Source organism: Bombus bifarius, unplaced genomic scaffold (genome assembly GCF_011952205.1).
Source record: "Bombus bifarius isolate JDL3187 unplaced genomic scaffold, Bbif_JDL3187 scf7180000008163, whole genome shotgun sequence".
Classification (NCBI taxonomy): domain Eukaryota; kingdom Metazoa; phylum Arthropoda; class Insecta; order Hymenoptera; family Apidae; genus Bombus; species Bombus bifarius.
The window spans coordinates 1,040,385-1,058,766 of record NW_022884485.1 but is presented as its reverse complement, the minus strand read 5'-3'; the positions used below and the strand labels follow the sequence as shown (position 1 = coordinate 1,058,766).

The following is an 18,382-nucleotide window of genomic DNA, read 5'->3' as shown; positions in this document are numbered from 1 at the left end:
TTTTGTTTCTACATATGTAAAAATGAAATCGAATGGAAAAAGAATCGGGAAATTGATCGAGTTCGAACATCTTTCCGGTACGCATGCCTGCTTAAATCTCTTCTTTTAATGTACATATGTACATATCAGGTGCACACGTGCATACCTGAGTAATTTATAAATTTAATTTTTCAGAAAATGAAATTTTTCGCTAAAAGATTTTATTGCGTATTTTCGATCCATTTTTGCACGTAGACTCACTCGATTCTCCATGAGTGGTTGTACTACCATAAACGTAGCCTATATACATGTATAGAAATAGGAAATTGTAACGAAGAATTGAATCGAATTGTAAAGAAGAAAACACGGTCCTGTTCTCTCTGCATGTCATTTTACCTCCAATATGTCACGCAAATTCAACAACGCACTTGTACGAACGAAAGTGCGCGCACGTGCGTGTATTGCATGTTCTTTTTTTTCCTGTTTTATGAATTTTATTACGACCGTAAGTTTTTAAGAATGTAGTACAACGTGTACGCCATATATTTCATTAGATGAATGTATCAAATCGTCTGCATAGGTATATGTATGAATGCGTGTGTATACAATACATGTGTGTACGTAGGTACACCAACGTTCAAAAGTAAGCGGCCGGACTTACGCGTAAAGTAATTTAATTTATGAACAGTTGCAATTGGAATTTAGTTTGCGATTAAAACGTATGACGATAATAAGTTAAAATTATAAGATTCATCTTATGGTAGAATCAATTACGATCTAAGACGAATCTTTAATATTTTGTATATATACGTATATTATATACTAATTCAAAGAAGATGTACACTACTTATGCACATAGTTAGAATTATTAAAATAGATTATATTAGCTTTCTCGTATTTCTGTATATCGTTTACGATACGAATTTAAAGACCGTTTAGTGCTTATGCTACATTCGATGTATCAATACCAAATGGAAACAAAGATATTCTTTAGAAACTTTCACCGAATTTTAGTACATAAGTTTACTTGCATCTGTTTTCGTTTGATATTACCTGACTTATGCATGATGCTCTCGGAACCTAAAACTATGCGTGGAACGTAATTGAATTTTACGAATGATATATAAATATATATGCCATTTTTTCAATACGGCCAGCTTTAGAAAAATCTTCAAACAGAGGAAGGGATAAATTAAACGGGTTTAAAGTAAAAGAATTCTTCTTCTGCCATCTTATCGAATCATTGGTATAAGCTTTACTTTGAACAGCATTTATCTGCAAATATGTCGCGCGGAGTGAAAGTTTCAATAAGTTTTGATGAGTTTATCTTTGAGGAAGATACTGCTCCTTACGTCATAAAGGTATTTCTCGCTTGCAAAGTGTGCTCTAAGAAGCTTAAACGTCACCCATTTCGACATCTTTTTTTCTTATTAAGCAACCATTTAAATATATCATTTTCTATGTACATCATAGCATTCGTATCAAAATAGTACCTAATGCTCTTTTTCTTTGCACTAATTGAAGATTCAATAATAGTTCGCTGTCGAGATTCTCACTATATCGTAAGTTAATGCTGAACTCTTTGTCGTACGATCTTTTATTACTTACGTACATTACTTAGTCATGATTTTAATACTGCACATAAAATGGACATTAAAATACCATATCCAAGTATGCGTATATCGTATAGTTAGCAATTTTTGATCTTACAAGTTGAACCTCCACTTCGATACTTCAAAGCGAATCTTCCTTACAAATACAATCCTCCGTTATATTGACTCTGTACCATTATACGTACGCCGAAATATCTTTATTGACCCGATATTACAAGCCACGGGGGTTGCCGATAATTACCTTCGTATCTCAAGGGTATTTTATATCTTGTAACTTCCGAGCATAAATTCGAAAATATAAATTAAAGGTATACGATATAATACACGCACAGTTTTCTCCACGCGCTTTCTCTTTCTCTCTCTCTCTTTCTCTCTGTCTCTCTGTCTCTCTGTCTCTCTGTCCACGATCCTGTTCCTCCCGTTTGTCTTTTTTCTCTATCTGCCGTCTTCTCCTCTCTCTCTCTCTCTCTTTCTTTTTCTTCTACTGTCTGCCTCTTTGTATATTCACCACCAGACATTTTTCTCCGATGTTCCTTTCCTGTTCCTTCTCCGTCTGTGGCACAAGCCGACGAGTACCGAGAGACACTCTTGTCGAGGGCTCTCGCCGGAAGAAAGCGGTAACGACGTAACACTCTTGGAACGTAACAGGGAGAGCCAGGCGAACCTGGACCACCGGGGCCACCCGGTCCTCCGGGAGCCGAAGGTCTTCCTGGGCACGAAGGCAGGCAAGGATCTCCGGGTGACGTTGGGCCACCGGGTGAAAAAGGAGCATCAGGATCGACTGGACCAATTGGTCCGCCTGGTACGCCGGGACTTCCAGGTCCTAAGGTAACACAGATACCGACACTCGGGTTATTCTCCCAGGATTCGATCACTTCTATATGCATTCACTTAGATATCTCAGAACGAAAAACGTTGCTCAAGCTAGGAAACTCGGTATCGTTCTGGTAACGCAGGGTTATCGGTAGTCGTGTAAATTGATTCGATACCTTTTTAACTCTACGAAACACACGTCACGTCTGAGAGACCTATGCTATTATATTTTGTGTCATAAAATATTATGTTTCGTTAATTGCATCTAATATGCCTAGTGTACTTTTCTAACTTTGTAGGAAGCGCATATCTCGATCTTGATAATTATTTTTCATATGAAAACTGATAAAATGACGAATAAACCGAGGCGAACAGAATGATAGGCCTGACGTGTGCACCGATGTGACAACACGCGTGTGTATTATAGGGTGAAAACAAATTTAAATTTTCACTATGGTGTACACAAAATATGTCGCGTTCGCAATTCTGCGTATTGCACCACGAATAGCTGCATCGTTGCCGCAAAGACTGTTCGTTGTCCTAGCTGTGTTCCAATTATCGTCATAGCGAACGATTTTTCGAGTATTGCTACGTCAATCGGTAGTATTATACGTGGACCCGCGATCACGAAGAATAGAACAAATTAAATATTTGAAAATTACGTTTTCTGAAACTTTTTAAGCTTACTAAAGTCTTCGACTATGAGCATCATATAGCTATATGGAGCAAAAGCGAAGCTTCCAATGCAGACAGAGAGAAGAGCAAATAAATAGAAGGAAAAGAGACAGATGCACTGACCCCCTATAGTCTCTCGTACTATCTTTAGCTAGGACGCTTTCCTTTGATTGTTCTTATTGACCTAATTGGCTGCAATCGTAGAAGTTTCATTTTACAATGGCAGACGGTTGGGAGCATCTTAAAATCCCTTTACTCGAACCTCTTCTGGAAACTTCAGTTTTATTCGGCAGATCTTACGAGAGCGGAAATTACGTCGCCAATTCGTCATCAAATATATACACATAGCACATATATTTGTATATAGGTATTTTAGCACTTAATTTGTCTGATAATAGGTATTTGTGTCCACGCGAGAGAGGTATCCGTATCGTTATAAGCTTACATCGGTAATTAGTGTATAGACCCAAAGGGAAAACTAGTGAATTGCAAATTTTACGTCGTAAAATATCAAAGTATTAAAGCATCGCGTGCACATGAAATATTAACATTCTTTGTATCCGCTCGTTAAAGTACTCGTTAAGCTGCTTCTATAAAGAAAACTTATTGTTTGATGTACAATAGTCGCGTACAATATTCATTAAAAGTTAAGCAAATTTTGAGAAAATGTGTACCTACTTGCAAAATTTATAAAGTTGAACTTGCAAAGGATAACAGTGAAGGTTGCTGCAGTATAATGTTACATTTAAACTAATTAGCACGTACTCCGTGTGTCTTTAAAGTGCTGTTATACTGTCTAATATATACATGTATGCCATAATATCATCAAACGACGCCACGAATGAAGCAACAAGCAACATAATTAGCCAAATACATCTAACTCCTGTCAATGGTAATTTATTGGAAACAAAATCAGGATCGTGTACCGTACGAAATTAATTCCTTTTTTATTTTTCAAACGTGTGCGAAATTAATTAAAATTGGTTTTCTATATGCGTCCTTTCCATTATGGTGCTAAGAAATAATATTTAAAATATTGCAGTTTTACATCGCACGCAGCATCCAATTATAAATCACCTTTTTGTAAAAGTACAATAAATAATAAATAACACGATAAATAATTAGTTTCATTGGTGTGCTTAAGCAATTTCTTTTAACCTTTGTAACAACGCAATTGGAATGCATATAAAGCTTTAAGCTTGTCTCAAATATGTCACAGTTATGTAGTTAACGTTATTGATTTAACACAGTATCCATCTCAATTTCCTCTAAAATATTAAAATTAAGCTACTTCTGTATCTAACGTATTACATACTCTCATTCTTATTAAAGGTCTTAAAGGTATCTTTGTGTAAAGTACTACCGTATCTAAATCTATTCTGTATCTCTCTTCTAAAAATCATAGCAAGTAGTTTCGAAACTGAAAGGATGATGCGAATGATAAATATCAATGCCCTGTCATACTCCTTAATCTTATTCTACGACGTCCATTAATTGAAGAAACATTATTCTTCGCAGGGTGACAAGGGCGAGAGAGGGGATCGAGTTGTAACAACATCCTTAAACGGGGAACCGTTTCCAACTGGAGTATTCGAAGGACCCCCCGGTCCACCAGGACCACCTGGTAAGTATATACGCGGTATAATTTAAATTCTCTCAAGACTGATAGCCGCGCGCATAATATATTAAAGCAACGTGTTACGACCACATAAAGCGATTTGAGTTATGTTGTCTAAGGTTCTTACATCCACATCATATATATAGAGGGTGTGTACAAAATTTCATGAAACGCAAGATCGATTTCAGTGGTAAACGGAGATAGAATGGTGAAAATGTTTCGCACAGACGCACGCTCTACATGTTAGATCCCAACCCTACCCTCTGGGTTACAATCATCAGGTGTGAAAACACGTTTTCGAGAAAATGATTACCTTTACTTTCAATTTTAATCATCGCGAAGATTAGAAAAAAAGATTAGCTATAGCACTCGTACTTGTATGAATATTATTCACCATGTTTATATCCTCTACTAAAATATATGTCTCGTTTAAAATAGTCGGAGGAATGTACGCGGTTGAGAATAGAACAGCTGAAGTAGCTGAATAGCATTGTAGGAATTACCCCTTAATGTCCATGAACCATTAATACCATATATGGTATTATTAAGAAAACAAAACGATGAAATCCGCTGGCATTTTTATTAGAAAAGAAATTGGTGTTTACTAAAAAGATATCTCTTTTGAAACAGAGCAGTTTTGTATGAAGATTTTCTTAATACTAGTCATATTTTCAATGATATGTATTAATATACGTTAATTGAAACAGACACCCTGTATATACATAAGAGAAAAAAACATGTTCGTATTTAGTTGCATTATGTTCATGTGCTACCAAGGTACCTTTGTTAGGATGTTCCAAAAAATATTACTGATATTTTCTAACTTTTTCAAACCACATAGTAGATTTTCGTTTTATTTATGATATTTCCATTATTTTTCTCGTTTTAATAGTAATCTGTGATATGTAATATTTTACGGGATAACCTAATACATCGCGAAATGAATATCCCAGTATTCACAGTGAAAACATGATACGCATTATTCCATTCACAAACAATTCTATAGCAACTAGAAGCTAGTCTATCTCTGTGCTCCTAGTATTCACCTAATTCTATTAAACTTGCAATACATATTAGCTATTAAACAATTATCATCGTCGATTGGGTAGTAAACGTATTAGAAAATGAAAAAGAAGAATCAAGAAAATATTAATATTCGTAAAAAGAGTAAACATTCGATGTAAATTTAATTCGGTATTTAATGTACGATAAAAACAAAATTACCAGGGAACAGGAGACATCGAAAGATAATTCGGCTTAGGAATTACTACATTGCCTAGCGCCAGCTTTGATTATATCAGCGTTTTAGCACGTTTTACTGTAACGTTACATCGATTGGCGCTAGACAAGCGATAAAAGAAACATTAGTAAGCGAACGAAGAAACACGTTTCATACGAATGATTACATATATATCAACCGCATGTGAACAGATTTCGTTGATTTAACCACCGTAAGGTTCTATCTTCTTGCACTCGAATTGATTCGCATTAAGGTGTGCTTCCATTGGATCTCAATCGATCGGAATGTAGTACAGTTAATGGCATTAGAGATGTAACTGTTATCCAAGTCCACGTGTACATTGGGATATCAGCGACCAAATCTTCATTCGTGATATACGTATCCATTAGTAATAGGATTAACGGATTTAAGTCGTTGTAGACAATAACGATGAATACAGAGTAGAGATTTTATTTTGGCATAAGACGAATAATTGTTTAGGAAATTACGAATTATTTTTTATAAAACGGAAGCAGATAATTTTATCTTTCATCGATCGATTTAATATAACTTTTAATCTTCGTTTACGTGGGTAAAGGAACTGCTGTGGACGCAAGTCAGTAAATTGATCACGTCTCGGACTTATCACTAATTCAATATCGCAACAGGACGCGCTAGTATCGATATCATATTCTCGGTATCCACTTTAAAATATTTATTACATATAATTCTTTGATTGAGAAAGTTCGATTAAAAAATTTCCTTAATGTCGTTAACTTGCTTGCCAGCTAACGAATTCATCGTTATTCGTGTACGCTACGATATTCGATGGAAATAGGATACATTTTTATTCTTACATAGGTATACATATAAATTATTGATTTTTATTAATTTAGGTTACTTTGAAATGTCCAAGTGGAATTTAATTTCGCACGTCATTATTCTTACACAAACGATATTTTTAATATTTTATATTCTATATTTTCTGCGACGGGGGTTCAAACTATTGAAATATTTTCGTCTTCTTTTCTAAATGTCGATTATCGGCTTTATTATTATCAGAGGAAAATCGCAATTCAGACAAACACTTTTCAGTTGGAAGTGCGCCCAATTTGTAGCGGTCGATATCTACAAAGGAAAAGCTATAAAACGTGAATCGTAAAATACCCACGAAAGAAAAGCTATAAAATATGAATTGTAAAATGTAAAAAAATGCGTACTTTAGGAAAATTCGGTTTAAACGTTGAAATTTAATATGTCGTTTCGCGAAGATTCTTTCTTTGAACGCGCGAGTAATGTCAGTTAATTAGAAACGAAATGTATTTAAGGTTCCAAGCGTAGCGTTCCGGGTTTTTTAACTTCTAACTTGCTTTTTAAGGAAAATTTAAAGAAAATACTGTTTAATTGTAAAATACGTGCAAGAAAAGGTCAAAATATCGATGTGTATGGTCTTAATATAGCGCAAGTGATCTTTTTCGAATGAAATGTTCTAACGTAACTTTTTCATCGTATCTAAATTTTATTCCCGGGATGAAACGTGTTAAATTAACGCAGTGATAAAAGTAATGATAATAATGCAATAACCAACTATTTATATTTGGCAATGAAATTCAAATCTTTACATATAGCAAGCACAGGATCACGGTACACCTTTTAATTTTTAGAACGCTGTAGTAGAAATTGCAAAACCACTCATTTTTGTTCTTCCTTCTTTAACACGAAATTTTCTCTCATGCAATTTTCTGTAATTTTTCAAATAATTTTGCAACGTCAGTGAATGCATTATAGAACATTTTTCTCTCTCTATGATCCTACTTTAAGAAATACTTTCGCGAAGGAGCAATTACTAGTATTAGGTATAAGTAATAAACCATTTTTATTCACATATCATATAACACGTTTCTTTATTAAAATATATAACGATATCCTCTACTCACTCTTGTATACGGAGGTTTTAACGGTACGTAAATCAATCACATACAACATACTTATCTACTTATTTACTTCGCACACGACGATATCAATCGCTCTAAGCGTCTCTACATATATGTCATTAAGTTTACACGCACATACTATAGATTGAAATTAACCTTTACGATGCATACTATGCACTCGATTTTTCCAAATATTTTTCAAAGTATCGGGTTTAAAGGGAACGCTCTCATCGCGCGAAATAAATGCGATTTTTGACATATGTCACTCCTCTTCCAGCGAATCGATAATATAATCAAATATCGCGGCGTAAAGGTTAAATTTATCGCTATCTGTCACTTAAATTTATCGAATATGGACATTCAGGTTAAACGTTTAGTCTAGAGAAATACGTAAAGAATCCCCGTGGAAGGGTCGTTTTCGGGAGAAAAAGAGTGCCGCGACTATGCATGATTTTTGCGCGAAAACGAGAGTGCGTGTGCGAACGAACGAATGTCATGTTTTATTTTATGCACGTGATGTACACGCACACAGGGCCCCAGGGCGAGAAGGGGGAGCTGGGTCCGACGGGACCACCCGGTCTGCCGGGAGAGAAGGGTGCCCGGGGAAAGCAAGGGAAGAGGGTAAGCTTCAGCGAGGTCCTCCAGCGAACGACCACCGACCAAATCGACCGTACAAACCATTCCCTCCTTAATAACCGATCATCGAATCGACCAACTTTTCCATCGAAACTCTGGAACGAAAGAACATCCTCCTGATGTATAGCTCGTACGTCCACGATCCCGTTATTCCATCTTCAACATCCATATTCAACTACCTCTCCCAGAGATTCTTTTTAAATTAGAAATTCTTCTATAATATGTAATGCACGACTAAAGCATATTATAGCTTCTTACGGGCAAGCAGATGCATGACATTTCTGGGTGAACGTTTCGTTAATATCTTGGAACGAGACACTGAACGTTCTGGTAGTCGATATACAGCTTAACCGTCATCGTTCAACAAGAATCGAATGAATTTTAGAATTTTCTATTTCTCAATATCCATTATGATAGACTTGTCGATTTTTGTTTCAACTTCTCCCCTTTCATTTCTGAGAAATCGTTGGTTCTCTCGCCTAACAGTTTTATCAAAATACTCGGCTCGTGTTTTATTTCTTTATTTAAGAAAATCTACCGTCCAAGGGAAGAACTTTTTTCGTCGAGTGTCTTTTAACGTCTAAATTCCGGAATTGAAATTGAAATTGATGTAAAGCTCGAGATCAAGATTTGAAACGTCGTTATGCCACCCTTGGAATGACGTGACGGTTATTCACGCTTTTAAGACACCTGCATGGAAATCACGAGAAAGCACATGCATGATCTTATCACGCACGCATGCGAGCATGCAACACGTATGGCACAATACGATCACCTGCCTCTTTTCATTTAATAAACTGAAACAAGTAGCCGTTAAATTGCATTGTCGTCCCGACGATGATGGATGGATAACGTTCTTCTTGTACCTAAGGCAGATTTGACAAATGCGAGAGTAGAAAAATTCTGAAAGATTAGGCGAACAAAAGAATGCTTTGCAAACCTTTCAACGGTCATGGAATCCCTTGTGAATGTTACGAAAATAAAAGACCTTATTTAGTTAGATAAAAAGATGAAAGTATTTTCTTTCGATGGCTAAAATATCTTATCTTCTTTTTTGAAATAGTAAACATTCTACTTTGAAAGTAAAGTGGATCGTTCTAGAGTTTTTTTTTTTTTTTTACAAAGAAAAAGGTATCTTCTTCAGGGAAAATATTCTGAAAAAAAATAAGTATGTATAACTTAAATTTAAATCATTATGTCTTGCCTTAATGCAAAAAGGACCTTCTCTCATGTAGTCCTGATGTCGTCGTTATAAAGTTGATACGTAACTAAAACAGATATCGCGAGAAAACTGGTGACTGTCCAGTTGCCGAGAGAAAAGAGAAACGTTGGTGGCAGCAAATAACACGTACGCGGGACATGATACGTCGAGACATTGCTCGATACGTTATTTCGACTTTTGGAGCCGCTACATTTATGTCGCAGAAGAGACGCGCGGTTGTTAAGGGTGTCTTCCTCGCAGTAAGGACGAAAACTAAGTTCTCTTCTGATGGATGCGACGAAATTACACACCTGCGCACTAAATAATCTCTAACCACGGCTTAAAAAAGATTTTACTCGACTTCATCCCTGTGTTTTAACGTATTCTTATTTTAAGGTTTAAACCGTAAGTATGCTCGTATATTTATCAAAGTGATCGGTTCTCGAACAACGATCGAGCAAACAAAGAGAATTGTAGAAAGCAATGTTCGTCGTTGTTTCGCGACACGAATCCTCGTTCGTTTTGAATCGTTAATTAAGTCAGCCAGTTCGCGGTCGAGTGCAACGCCAATAAAATCACTGTGTACTCCGTCGTTTATACTGCGAATATCCTAACAAACGAGATGCAATCGGGATTTCTAGCATACAGGGTGTTCGCGCTATTAGTTACCACTGTTTTTCTCATACGTGACAAATTTGTGGGAAATATAGAAAGAAACAGAGATTTCCTATTTTTCGTATATGCAATACCACGGCTTCGATATGTTATTTAAAGCGAGGGATATAATTTTTGTTACGTTATATGAGAGAAAGCGACTATCGAGACGAGTTCTATAACCGTATCATTGAAATATAAAAATTAAGCAAATACTTGGAAAATTTTATAACGCTACATTTATCGGATATCATTGGAGATTCTATTGTCAAATTCAATAAAAGCTGCAGAAAACTCTTTCATTTTCATATTTCAGTGATATCGAATATGGTATTACATGTTACAGGTTGTTTAACTCGTCTCAATATTCAATTTCATACAATACGATAAAATCGTATAGCTATCGGTTTTAAAACATCCACACGCCATGAAAAAAACTAGGAGAAATTTGAAAATCTATTACTAATAATAAACATTGTTGTTTCTATTTTTCTCGCAAATTTGCCATTTCCAAGAGAAACACTAGGAACTGATAACGCAAACAGGTCATACTGTATACGATCGTGGATACAAACAAGGCGCTTCAAGAGACTCGCGAAAGTATACAGAAAAGATAGATATCGTCGAGCTTTCCAGAAAGAAAATTTCCAAATTTCTGCTAAATCGTAACTTTATTGGTGGTCTGGAACGAATGGATACTACTCGAGAATCGTAAAGAGAATCGAGCCACTTTTGTTTCGAGCTGGACCGTCTTACTTTGAATTTCCTTAAGCACCGAACTTCTTCATACGACAGTGATATCACTTGTCGAGGATTTTATTTGCGTTAGCTTGCAAGAGAAAAAGAAGAACGGTCTCTAGTAAGTTTGCAGCGCTCTATATAATGCCTCTATTTAGTTCCTACGTTGCAAAGTCAACTTGTTTAGCTAACAAACGTCCATCTATGTACTAATAACAGTTGCGAAATTTTAGTCAGAGCGAAAGAATGAGAGATTGGGCAAGGGTAAGGAAAAAAGGAAGGGTGAGTTAGAGAGGAAGAGAGAGAGAGAGAGAGAGAGAGAGTGAATGAGTGAGAAAGAAAGAAGAGAGACTAATCGCTTTAATCTTTAGTCAGTAGTCTTTGGCGTAGTGTACGTAGCTTGTGTAACTAATTTGTGTTTAATGTAGCAAGTAACACCACACTACTTCTTCCCTGTGTGTCGGTTCAAATCACTAATAACTAATACTACTACCCCCGGCTTTGAGGCTCTCGCAACTTTATCGACCGGTGATCGATGCAAGCCTGCGATTGTCGCGTAAGTATCAAACAGCCCCTAAAAAACTACTATATAGCTTTACTATCGATACGTCATTAAAACTACATCGTGTCATACGCAGCTAATTCACATGTACTACCGATGTCTTTTATATATAGATACATATTTTTGTTAGTCAATGTATTGATCTTCTCGTTCATTCGTAACTTCCCTATTTTCTATCAGCCGTTGTACGATCGACGTCTTATTTTATTAAATCCACTTAATATACCACTCTCCCCCCTGTAAACAAACTGGATCGTTGACAAAATTTCACTCCCTTAAATATCTTCCCTCTGGATTCTTATTTTCTATCGAAAAAAGTTTCAAACATGTGACTTAATAAAATGCCGTAGAATGCTGTATATTGATAGGTATATCAGAATCTTTTCAAAATGTTTCGAAAGCAAATACGATAAAAGATTACGGAGCAATATTTCGTACACGCTGCTGAGAGGAAACGAGGAAGAAAATAAATTCTAATAGCTTCCAGTTTCTACTAAATTTGATCCCACTAACAAGCGTTCCCATCGTAGTCGATTGCATGCGATACCCGTAGAACATTTTTGTGTTTTCGATTAAACGTTAGTGTGTCTAGATTTCGTGTGTTAATCGTAATAGAAAATCCTACTCGAGCGACTTTGGCACAATCGTCAGCGGTTTCTAAATTCTTCTGGCATAGATTTCCAAATTATCTGCTTAATATGACAGAGACTACGAGATCCGTGCCAAGATCGATCACAAAGATCATAGATAATTTCCGATAAAACCAATATTCCTCTCCCGACACCCCATCCTCACCTGAAAATGGAACCGATTAACGCTTCGCCGTAAAAAAAAAAAGGAATTTTCAAACAAAGATTAGATAAAGATGGAGGACCTGGTTGGACCTGACCTTACAGTGTTACATTATAGGGTTTCAAGGGTGAAAGCGGTGTGGCATTGATGAGAGGCCCACCCGGTCTACCGGGTCCAAAGGGTGAACCCGGAGAACGGGGTTACCGAGGCGAAAAAGGCACCAAGGGAGACACGGGCTCACCAGGTAGATTTCCAAGAGCCATTCCTCTGCGAAATTCAAGAAAAAGACGGATGAAAATAAACGATATCTTTTCTCCTGACTGCTACCAGCGACAAAGCGTTTTCTTTGGCATTTCTTCCAATCTAATGGATCTTCTATTCGTATCCTGTATATCATAGACTATCATAGACTATATCGTAAACTGTCTATGCGTGGATGTGGGCTGTCTATTCTACGCTCTTAGAAACCATATCAGTTTCTCTTTCCACCTTAAGCAAAGACTTTATCATCCCGATGCGATCAAAAATCTTTACATATTCTTTTGTCAATGCTATCTATCTTATCCTGAAAAGAGTTCTCAAATTTTGAAAATAACTTGCTTGTTCATTCGTTCGCGTAATATAAATGAGTGAGAATATTACGTGTGTATATGTGTGAGTGAAATAAAATAAAATGCTGATGCTAATCGACGAACCAGTTGGTCTATAGGAACCGATTATGTAAACGAACTGAGTCGACATAAATAATAATCGTTATTTATTTGTACTAGTAAAAACTCGTAATTTCAGGACCAAAGGGAGAACAAGGACTACCTGGTCTACCTGGACTCAACGGAACGGATGGGGAAACTGGTATTCAGGGTCCTCCAGGATTGCCAGTAAGTAAATCGTACAAGTAAAGCTGTAGTCAAAAAAATTAATTTATCATGCCACTTCGTAGTGCAACAATAAAGTTCTCTAATTGATCTAACAAAATTGATCTCGCACAATTTCTTCACAGTTTCTTCGCAGATTTATACAAATTTTATAGCGACGATAAACATATTCACTACCGATAGGATTTTCATCGTATATGGCACTTACTAACATATAACTTTCGTACACGCACACGAAAGGAACGATTTTTACATTCTATTAATTTACGTAGGTTTTTCTATAAAGTCTCTTTCAAAATTGAAAGCTATCTTTATTACGAATATCGTGAATAATAAATTCTCTCTCTCTCTCTCTTTCTCTCTTCATAAATTTACACTAGACAGATTACTGGGTCTTGGAGGGATCAAATTTATACGAACGTTACGTACATTCGTCGTCAGTATTAAATATTTGTACAGGGTATTTCTGGACCGAAAGGTGAGAAAGGTGACTACGGAGACATCGGACCTCCAGGACTTATGGGACCACCAGGTTTGCCTGGTCCACCGGTATGTAAATCATTCAACGTGTCATTTGTTAAATTATCGAGTACGAATTCCAGTGAATAAACGTATAACGCGTGTCCTCTTTAAACAGGGTTATCCAGGGTTGAAAGGTGAAAAAGGAGAGAAAGGTGAATCGGTGAGTGAATCTTTCGATAATATTTTGCACGCAACAGATGGACGATCAAAACCCTCTCGTATCAAATCTCTTCGCATTATATTTTCGTTCAATAGCGAAGATGAGATATAATTGATTCTTTTCATAGAATAGCGTTCGTCGAACGTGAGGGCTGTTGAATATCCATCAATTTTCACTGCGAGTAATTCTGGATCTTTGATTTCGACGTCTATGACAAGTATATCGTACTCGCCGTGTCAATTGCTTTGAAATCAAAGGCCGGAGCATAGTATACGGTATTTTAACGGCAGGTATTCAGCAATTTCATGATAAAATCTATTTCTTTTCATGACACGACATGGGGCTTCCATTGACAGAAATACAAGAAACTCAGGCGAAGGCAGGTACGTCCATTTTCGTTCATATTCGTTCGTAGTATGCTTGTTATCCGATACCATCGCTATTCGAAATTATCGATGAAGCATCGTAAAAGAATATTTACGTTATACCCGTTCGCTTTATTACAGGGAGACGGTACTTTCGAAGTGAATGCCGGCGAAGTGGTGAGTAAATGTACTATTTGAAATTTTCATTCTATTCAACGTCTTGTCGCGCTGGAAACATATTGCCGTGTTTAATACTTTACCTTAGACTTTGAACTACGTTCGTGAAATTAGATAATTAATTGTGTTTGCAGATAATGGGACCGCCGGGTCCACCTGGTCCAGCTGGTACTCCTGGGCTTCAAGGTCCACCTGGCATAAAAGGCGACCGAGGACACGATGGTGCAAAGGGCGATCCTGTCAGTAATCATTGTATACTAAAAAACAACAAAGAATCATTCCATTAAGATAATTTCGTGAAACAAGAAAGTTAAAGTGCCTATGATACGTATTTTTACGATGTTCGTTAAAATCACGATCAGTGTCAAATTTTATTACGTACACGATCGAAACGACGAAAGCCTTTAGAAAATGCTACACGGCACTGTTTGATTCTGTGTTTGTTCTTTTCATAAAATAATTGAGATATCGATGTATTTAACTTATAATATGAACGAGGGCGAGAAACGAATCGTTACGACGTACAATAGACCTATTTTCACCGGGTCGTTCTTTTTTACATTACAGGGAGAGAAGGGTGCCAAAGGAGATCCTGGTCCAATGGGACTACCCGTACGTATTTTCCTCTCAAGATTAGGTTCGTAGGTTAGGTAGGTTATAAAACGCGATAAAATACCAGAAATAGAGCCGATCGAACGCATAAGGCGGAAATCCATCGACGAATTAAAAATTTTCTTAATCTTAAGGTATTAAGAAAAGGTATTAGCTTGAAAGAAAAATAGATCTTGATACTGGGTTGTTTGGAAAGTGCGTAACGAAATATAAAACGTATGGAATTAGCATTTTATTAAACGACGCATCGTTTCTTTCGGTGATTTTTTATCATTTATTAGCTAGCTTCTCAAAAAGAACTTTCTATCTTTTGCGGCGATTAATTTTTTTTAAATAGTTTCTTAACGATAAGTCCATTCAATTTTTTAGCGTTACAGTTTCGCAAAGTTTCGTAAAGATTCGTAAAGATCGGAGCAAATAAAACGATGTTGCGTCTGTCGAATGAAAAGGATGGAGCTGTACTGTACATTTGAACATATTGCTTGCTCTTCCTCGATACACGAAGCCTAACGTTTTCTCGTTGAGAAACGATCTCTTGTCCGATACCGTTGTTCTCAATTGCTGTATTTAACAGTAAAACGCTAGAAATTACCTCGTAGAAGATAGAATCACAGATGTTCGTAACAAATACACGCAACAAAATGTATCGACTATGAAAAACGCTACGAAACTTCCGAGCAACCCATACTCGATTTACAAGGATAATGCAATAACTACTTATTACTAGAATAAAAGTACAGATACGAGAAAACGAAACGGGGAAAAATGTGCGCCATATATAGGAAGAAAAAAAAGAGGGAAGCGAAGCAGCATATATACACGATCCATTGACAAATTCATCGTCATTGTATATGCTTCGACGATCGTATTGTAATCGAATCACTGATCGAAGTGTTTGTCTTTTTACAGGGCCCCATGGGACTGAGAGGAGAATCCGGAAAACCCGGGGATGCCGGGAAACCTGGTGCCATGGTAAGAACGCGGACCTCTCGCTCCTAACGTCATCGTTATTTGGCCTCGCTGCTGAATCATTACTAGGCATTCACTAACGACCAGTGTAATCGATTGTCGCTCATTCGGCAAGATGTCGTACTTCTTCGCGTCCTCAGCGAGATCCTTTGATTGCCTCTCGAGTATGTTGCCTTCCGTGTCGTTTCCTCTACATAAAACGAACGATCACGGTTCGATCATCGTCGTCGTTCAAGATACATATAAAAGAAAAGAAAAGAAAAGAAAAATGATAGAAAGCGACTCGAGGGACAACGAGATAACCATAGGCGATACGAGTACATATATACCTCGAAAGGATCTCTTCTCGGATTAACAAGTTGTCGGAAGTTTTCAATGTTACAAGTCATATCGTTAGCATTTATTGGATAAAGTGTAATCGCGAGGATAAATGTTAGTAAATCGCTTTCGAGTCGTTATTAAAAACAAAAGAATGTCTCCGAGTATTGGCTCGGTGGATTTTAGTAGCTTCATCGGCTTGTTATCGATCAGAATCTACTACTAACGATATCCCTCAACGATGAATAATGGTAGGGAGCTTAAAGGACCGTCCGTTGCAAAAAGGTTGCGGGCACCGTTGTGATATATCATGCTCTCAAACATAGTAACCCGTATCAAATGGGTAAAGGAGAAAGGATTTTACTACAATTGATCGTTATTCGAGCAAAACAAAGAACGTAACGAATCGTGTCTTACGTGTGCGGTGGTAATAAATAAGGTGACTGTACTTGTATTACATAGTGGGTACATTCACGTGTGCAAAGTGTAGCGGACGTAAAATATGAAAAAAAAAAAGATAATTTACTTGATAGAGGATAATTGATAATTTCGATTTATGGATTTTTCGTGTCGATGTGTGACAAGAGTGAAGTTTCGGGAGAAACAAAGCGTCTTCCATAGATATTCGATGTGTACGAGTAAATTATTCGATGCTTTCCTTTTACTTTTTTTTCTTTTTCTCGATATCGAAGTACAGATACGCATTACGTCGGTGCTATACGTTTTTATTTATCCAACGTAATACTTAGCGGATGATCGCACTACCATCCGTCCTTTTTAACATACTCTATATGTTTATCTCTACAACCATTTATGTGTGCGTATGTGTGTGCGTGCGCGCGCGCACGTGTGTGTATGTTTGTGTATGACGTGTGTGCGCATACACCGAAGGAAAAATGTTAAGTTCGAAATAACGAAGCTTTAGCGTTATAACGTGGTAACACGGTACGAAAGCTAAGCAAATTTTGCCTTAAAATATTTTTAAATTAAACTATAGATTAAGATAATAGATTACTGTGTATAAAACATTACACTCTACAAGCTATCGAAGAACACTACGAAAATTTGTTGAACGCTTATCGATAGTTCGATTAAATTTAGGTACATTTCGCTCGGGTATATTTTTTCTATTTCTTCTTTGTACTTCCGTAACATTATTTCATTGTTTTCATTATTTCTTCATTCGGTAGTTCTATTTATTCGTTGTGAAATACGTTCATAGTCGGCCTTCTACGATTTTTTCTATCCTATTTTTCGTTTCTTTTCTTAATTATTAAGGTATTAATTTGTACTTAACGAAAGCATATTATATTTTTTATACGTGATAATAAGAGAACTATTTATTACGACCGTTCTATTTCGTTGTACTTCCATACTTATCTCGATGCGATCGAAATACATAGTTGTATCATCTGGGGAATAAGAGACATAAATTTTATATTTCGATAATCAAAAACATAGTATAATTTATATTCCACTGGAATCGGTGTTACATGTATAATCACGAAGTGTATATTTTTTAACATGTTTGTTATTTTTAATATATCAGAAATACGTATTATGGTAAATTTGTTACATTGCATAAATCTAGATTTTTTCCTACAACTTCTACCGCTCCAAATTATTTTTTAAAAGTGCCATTTTTTAAATGTACTAAATTTACACTAATTTTTCTAGCTTTATTTTTTTATAACGCGTTGTTACATCGAATATTTTTAACATCTATACGTGTTCCGTCATTAATAATCCTAATTTTGCCAAATTTTTAACAATATAGTGCATGGTATGTTTACTTACAAATAACCCGACGTAAATTTTTATTAATTACCATTACCTACAATATACGGGGAGTTAATTGACGTCTTAGACAAATGCAAAACAATTGCGAATGCTAATAAATTCGAGCAACACGAAAGAACTTTATGACTTAAAGACATGCAAAATATAGAT

The 18,382-nt window shown here is 36.3% G+C and overlaps 1 protein-coding gene across 19 annotated transcripts in view; it reads left to right on the top strand.

Moving 5' to 3' along the window:
- Window positions 1-18,382, top strand: part of LOC117208866 (collagen alpha chain CG42342) — a 121,035-nt gene that overhangs the window by 95,118 nt on the left and 7,535 nt on the right. For 15 of the 19 annotated variants that reach the window (XM_033450312.1, XM_033450306.1, XM_033450305.1 and 12 more), the window contains 12 exons: window positions 2,241-2,420; window positions 4,599-4,704; window positions 8,384-8,472; window positions 12,552-12,678; window positions 13,224-13,312; window positions 13,769-13,858; window positions 13,947-13,991; window positions 14,348-14,374; window positions 14,498-14,533; window positions 14,668-14,772; window positions 15,101-15,145; window positions 16,055-16,117. In XM_033450312.1, coding sequence (XP_033306203.1) covers window positions 2,241-2,420; window positions 4,599-4,704; window positions 8,384-8,472; window positions 12,552-12,678; window positions 13,224-13,312; window positions 13,769-13,858; window positions 13,947-13,991; window positions 14,348-14,374; window positions 14,498-14,533; window positions 14,668-14,772; window positions 15,101-15,145; window positions 16,055-16,117 — 1,002 coding nt within the window. The remainder of the gene's footprint in view (window positions 1-2,240; window positions 2,421-4,598; window positions 4,705-8,383; window positions 8,473-12,551; window positions 12,679-13,223; window positions 13,313-13,768; window positions 13,859-13,946; window positions 13,992-14,347; window positions 14,375-14,497; window positions 14,534-14,667; window positions 14,773-15,100; window positions 15,146-16,054; window positions 16,118-18,382) is intronic. The other 4 variants (XM_033450314.1, XM_033450318.1, XM_033450315.1 and 1 more) reach the window with 3 other exon arrangements.